The sequence below is a fragment of the Physeter macrocephalus genome, chromosome 9 (genome assembly GCF_002837175.3).
Source record: "Physeter macrocephalus isolate SW-GA chromosome 9, ASM283717v5, whole genome shotgun sequence".
NCBI classification, from domain to species: Eukaryota; Metazoa; Chordata; class Mammalia; order Artiodactyla; family Physeteridae; genus Physeter; species Physeter macrocephalus.
In genome coordinates this window covers 73,703,796-73,709,795 of record NC_041222.1, presented here as the reverse complement: position 1 = coordinate 73,709,795, position 6,000 = coordinate 73,703,796, and the positions used below count along the sequence as shown (strand labels likewise).

The 6,000-nt window shown below is 55.7% G+C and overlaps 1 protein-coding gene across 7 annotated transcripts in view; it reads left to right on the top strand.

Annotated features, from left to right (window-relative positions):
• The first annotated feature begins 267 nt into the window (after nucleotides 1-267).
• The window catches only part of B4GALT1 (beta-1,4-galactosyltransferase 1), a 49,698-nt gene continuing 43,965 nt past the window's right edge, over nucleotides 268-6,000 (top strand). For 2 of the 7 annotated variants that reach the window (XM_055087237.1, XM_055087236.1), the window contains exon 1: nucleotides 268-934. In XM_055087237.1, coding sequence (XP_054943212.1) covers nucleotides 505-934 — 430 coding nt within the window. In that variant the 5' untranslated portion in view covers nucleotides 268-504. The remainder of the gene's footprint in view (nucleotides 935-6,000) is intronic. The other 5 variants (XM_055087238.1, XM_055087239.1, XM_007116190.4 and 2 more) reach the window with 3 other exon arrangements.

Below are 6,000 nucleotides of genomic sequence, written 5' to 3'. Positions count from 1 at the left end.
GGAGGAGGAAGCGCGGCTTAGTAGGGACCGAAGCCCCACGGGGCAGGCTGCGGAGGAGGGCGGCGTGAGGGCCCGAGAGCTCAGCTCCAAGGCTGCGAGATGCCCACTGCCGCAATGAACGGCTCCGCCCCTGCGGCCCACCCTCCACAGGCCCCGCCCCGCAGCTCGGCCCCGCCCCGCAGCTCGGCCCCGCCCCAGGCGGCCCCGCCCCCAGCTCCTGTCCCGCAAAAGGGGCTCCTACCGGCGGCCCTGCCCCCGCCCCGCTGGCGGCCTCGGCCTCGGCCCCGCCCCCGTCCGCGCCAGCCCCTCGGCCGCACTTGCTTGCTGGGCTGCTGAGCCGACCAGAGCCTGAGTTCCGACGCCTGCCCGCCGGCGCCGATCCCTCGCCTCCTCCCCCGATCCCTCCCCCAATTGCGGTGGTCTGGCAGTGTCTGGCCGGCGGCCCGCGGGCGGGCCGCCCTCCCCGCGGTAGCCCACCCCCCCTCTTAAAGCGGCGGCGGGAAGATGAGGTTTCGGGAGCCGCTCCTGGGCGGCAGCGCCGCGATGCCGGGCGCGTCCCTGCAACGGGCCTGCCGCCTGCTCGTGGCTGTCTGCGCGCTGCATCTTGGCGTCACCCTCGTCTACTACCTGGTCGGCCGCGACCTGAGCCGCCTGCCTCAGCTGGTCGGAGTCCCCACACCGCTGCAGGGCAGCTCTAACGGCGCCGCCGCTATCGGGCAGCCCTCCGGGGAGCTCCGGCCCCGAGGGGCCGCACCGCCGCCGCCTTTGCGCACCTCTTCCAAGCCGCGCTTGGGTGGCGCCTCCAACCCAGACGCAGACTCTCGCCCCGGCCCCGGCCCCGGCCCCGGCCCCGGGAGCAACTTGACTTCGGCCCCAGTGCCCCCCGCCACAGCACTGTCGCTGCCCGCATGCCCTGAGGAGTCCCCGCTGCTCGGTAAGGTACCACGCACGTTCGTCCATGCCCTCTTCCTCGACAGCCAGTCAGTCTCCCTATTCCAAATCAGAGCCCCTAATCCCAAATAGGTTCCGGGCTGGATGGGGGTGAGAGGTTGGGAGGTGAGTCCCTTCGGATTCATGCTGGAGGCTGGGTCGGGGACGGTTTACGTAAGCCGTAGCCACCGCCACCCACCCACCCCCGATCCCAGAACCGGAGAAGGCCTTGGAGACTTCCCTGCTCTGGCCCAAGCCTCAAGAAGTTTTGGGAGTTTGAGTCTGCTTAGAACTCGGAGCAGCTTTCGCTCTGCTAACTCTGGTAGGGACTACGAGGCAGCTCAGAGTAACCCGCTCTCTCTAGTTTGGAACGCTGATGATGAGGCCTCCAGGAGGGAAGGGAGCAGACCTCCCAGGTCACATCTCCTATCTTCACATAGAACCACTGTCTCCTGAGTGTGGGTTAACCCTTTTCCTAAGCTTTTGGGCAAGTGACTTGTCCCTAAACCTCTGGTTTTTCATCTGTTAAAAGGGAATAATAAGTGGTACCTGTTTCAGGGGGGTGTTTTGGAAGATTAAACAGGGTAAACAAGCGTTTACAAGAATGAGGGTAAGTAGGCCCTCAGTAAATTGTCACTATTGTGTTCAGTTCCTCCTCTGCGTAGATCCCTGCTCTGGGGCCGTCCTACCCTGCTTCCTGCCCTTGTAGCTTTCCAAAAGCAGGGCCCTCCCAGGGGCCGAGGGTATTTGTACCAGTATAATGTGTGTACCCTGGGGGCTGGAGGGCTAAAATATAATCAGTTAGCACCAAGTTGTCCCTTCCTGGTAGCAGCAGCCTGGAGTCTCAGGTATCTTGGCCAGATGATCTGAACTGGGACTCCAGCCTCTGTTTCAGCACAAGCAGAGAGCTTGGGTCGGTGGGTTTGCATTCCTTATGTCACGAGGAGGCTCAGCCCATGCCCACTGGGACCTCCCCTTGACCTGTATCCACAGGCAGTCAGGCCCAAGGCAGCCACAGGTTGTTCCCAAGATTACCAGACAGGTGGCTGCTCAGTTTCAATGCCAGGGTGTAGAGAATGTCGTTCTGAGTGAGGGGCCCTGGCAGGAGGGCAGGCATCCTGCCAGTAGGAACTCTGTCACTTTTTCACAGAGCTCAGACAGAGCAGGCCTCCTACACACTCTTGCTCAATTTCTCCAATAATTACTTCAATATTTTCATATCAAGTTTGGGAGGATGCTCCTGGAATTGGTCCGACATGAATTGTGGTAATAAAGGGGACTTTTTTCTTTTTTAAGCAGAAACTTGAATTCTTTTGGACTTGATGGTTAGTCTGGGAAGCAGACTGGTCCTGTAAAATGAAATGGAATCTTTGCCATGCTGCTAAGTGTCTGACCTCAGGCATGTTACAGAGTTCCTCAGAGTCTCTTTCTCTTGTGTAAAATGGGGTTGTCCATGCTTAACTCACAGAGTTATTTTTAGGACTGAATGAGATTGTGTATGTTAAGTACATGGCAAATAGGACCTGGGACTTGAAGTTTCATTTTCTCAGACTCTGGAGATGGCTGTGAACAGCAGAGAAGGAGGAAGAGGGTTGGTGAGTTCTCAGACCCCAGAGAGGCCAGATTTTGATCTTTTGTTCTTAATTGTTGCCTGGATATTATGTAGAAGGAAAAAGAAATTAATTAGCAAATTAAAGGAAAGTACCCCCAAAGTTCATTAGATTGGTGTTTGAGGTGTAGGATCTTCTCAATGAATCATGAGAGGCAGTGGTGGCCCACCTTGGTGTTGCCCAGTGATTGGGTGACGAGTTACTGCTGTTTCTGCGTTGACTCTGAACTGGCGGCACAAACAGACTTCCTGAGAGATACCGTTTTGGAGGGCGAGGGGAGAGGCCCTGGGCTTTCTGTAGCTTGTCCGCCTTTGTGTGACATGCATGGGACCGTGACGTTTCGGCTGCTGCGGAGGTAGCCCCGGAAGGTGAGGGTGGAGTGTTTTTCTTCACTTTTATTGAGCCCTTGGGTTTGAGGGTTGGGTGCTCTCTAAGTGGAGGCTTCTGGTTAGGAGAGAGCCTTGAGAAAGCTGAAAGTCTCCTGGGGAGTGTGTGGGCTGGGGGAGTCAAGCCCATCTGTTCAGCTGGGCAGGTGTCAGCCAAAGCCATTGCATGGTGGTTTTGAGGTTGGTGGGAGAAAGCATCCTTGGGGTTTAAAGCTGTGGCCTTTTCACTACTTGCAGTTCCTTTCCACAACTGGGCTCTACTTTCTGGTGTCCAAGGGTCTATGCCAGATGCTGTGATCCCTCCAGGCTGGTAGGTGGTGGGTAACGGGCATGCCCTTCCCTGCAGGAGCCAGGCACCAGACTGGGCTCTGACTGGTCACTGTTGGATCTGTCCTGGGTTGTTAGAGCCTCAGGATAGACTTCAGATAGACTTGGGTTTGAATCCTGCCTGTGTCTACACTGTGCATTAGGGCAGGTTGCAGTGTTTGGAGCCATAGTAGGCTCTGCCCCGGGACACCTGCTGGGCTGATGTGAGGCTTTCAGGAGTGAGGGCTGCAGGGGAAAGGTGGGTCTTTCCTGAGGATTCCTGCAAGTTCCCCAGGGAGTTGTCCCGGCGAGTCCAGGCCTGTAGGCGCTGTCGTCTTGGCCCTTGGGCTGTGCAGCATCTCACTGACCATGGCAGTGAGGCTCCCTTTTTTCGGGCAGCCTGGGTGTTTGCCTGAGATGTAGTCAGCCTGGGAGGAGCAGCGGCCTTGAGGCCTTGCGTTGAGTTACTTTTCCCGGAATGAATGTTTATCTCTGCTTAGGTTTGGCAGCAGCTCCACGTGACTTGACTAGCACTGGCGCTGCCGCTTCCTGCCCAGAGAGGGGCTGGCTGGGGGCGGGGTGGGGGCAGTACCTCAGGTAGGACTGGTTAGGGGAGACTGGGCTGACCTGGACAGTTGGTACAGTCTATGGGTGGGAGGCGGGTGGTGGTGAGTATAGGACTGCCTAAACCCGAGGCCCCTCTTGCCCAGCTATGCTTTGAAGAGAGCCTCTTCCTTTGTTCAGAAAAGGACTCTGATCTAGAGGTGGGCACCAGAGAGTCATGGGCACCAGGGAGTCATGGGCACCAGGGAGTCATGGGCACCTGGGCCAGCAAACAGCCACAGGTAGCCAGGGCCCTGGGAGAGCACTTATCCGTGAGCCGTTTTCCCCAGGTTTCATGGGGGGTGTCAGCCGAGCCTCTGCCGTGGTTTGTACCCTTGGCAAGACAGAGCACTTACTGGGTGTCTGCCGGGCTCTCGGCTGTCAGGTGTTTCTCCACCAGCACACTGTTCCCGCTTCTTCCCCTCCCCCCATCTGCACACATGTGGACACAAGCACGCTGCCTGGGACATAGTGTACTTTGAGGACATCTGTCTTGGCCTCAGCTCCGGAAAGGGCTCTCTCTCTTCTTTGGGATGAGTCTTAGAGCCTCATCACCTTCTGGCTTGGGGTGGAGCCTCATCCTGGGGGTTGGGGAGGCACCAGGAGCCTCCCCTGTGTCCAGATCTTTAAGCTTTGGGAGGTTAGGTAACTAGTCTTTTAAACCAGTTTTGTCCTGTTGCTTTTCCTGGGGAAAATAATTTCTTGACCTACACACAGACATGCCTTCTTGTCTAACGGTCTGAGGTGGAGAAATACCTCCATGACTATTTGGCTCACTTTTTTCCACTCAGCCTTATGGTCGCAGAAGTGTCTCCTGCCTGTTGTAATTCGTCCCAGACTCTGAGCAAGCACAGGGGCCTCCACCTGATGAACCAGGTGCAAGTTCCTTGGGTTACAGGTTGCAAGAGCCACATGTGAGATTGGACTCAAACTGCAGCATCTTGGAACCATAGCATCCCAGGATGGGTCTCTGCAGTTCCGTGGCCCCCATCCCACATTGTGCTAGAGGGGAAGGGTCTTGCCTCAGGCCATACAGCCAGGCAGTAGCCAGCTGGGGCTGGAAAAACCAGGTATCCTGCTTCCCAGTCTAATGCTTTTCCTTAAAGTTATTGCCCAGTAGACACTTAGTGCAGAGGCTCAGGGCGGCCTAATGTGGCATTGAGTTTGGGAAGATCCCTGCTAGGTGTGTCTGTGGGTCCATCTGAGAGGTCTGATAAGGTGACAGCTTTCCTGGATTCAACAATATGCCTGTCCTAGGCTGGGCGCTAGAGCTACAGAGAGGGAGATGACAAAATGCCTTCTCTTTTGGAACTCACAATTTAGGCAGAGGAGGCATAATTAAACCATGCCGATGTCATTTAGGGAAGCCAGAGTGTGTGCGTGTATGTTTAGTCTCTGCCTCCCTAGCCATCCCCTTTCCTTGCTTTCTTCCTTCTTTCTTTCCCTTATTCAGAAACCCAGAGTTGGTATTAAAAGTTCTCCAGTCCCGGTTTTATCTGATTGTGTGAAAATGTTCCTCTAATTTCTGAAGCTGTGCATTAGCTCTGTGAGTAATCTTTAACTTGCTGCTTTATAATGACTATAATGATACATCAGCAGCCATATGGTTGGGTATTACGGTCTTTGGATAGCAGCAGAGTAGGGATTTCCAGGCTGGGGCTAGACTAATTTATGGTTTGGGAAAGACGGGACAGTTAATGCCCAGGCAGTCTCAGCCCTTCCGTGGATTCCACCCTGGGGACCTTCCAGACTTTGGGGGCAGGGCCAGGAGGCTCATACCCTTCGGGCTCAGCTGGGCTCTGGGTGTGTCTGAAAGGGGCGCAGGCATCCTGTGGCCAAGTCAAACCTGGTGATTTCTTCACTGATCGTTTACCCAGTGCCTCCTATGCCTTATTCCCTGCTCAGTGTTCCTTGCCTGTACTTGATAAGAAGCAGAGACTGAAATTCTGCTTGAATCCAAGTCTACCTGGAAATTCCAGTTATTCTTATCTGGTTAAGCAGCAGATAGGACAGATAGTCCTCCCTCGCAGCTAACTCCCTTGAGGTGCCTCCGCTGTGGCCATTTTACCTTTGCCTCTGGTACTGCCCATGTGGCCCAGGTGATGAGGTCACTGTAAGCCAGACCCTGACCCCTGGGGAGTTAACAAAGCATGAGATTGGATTCG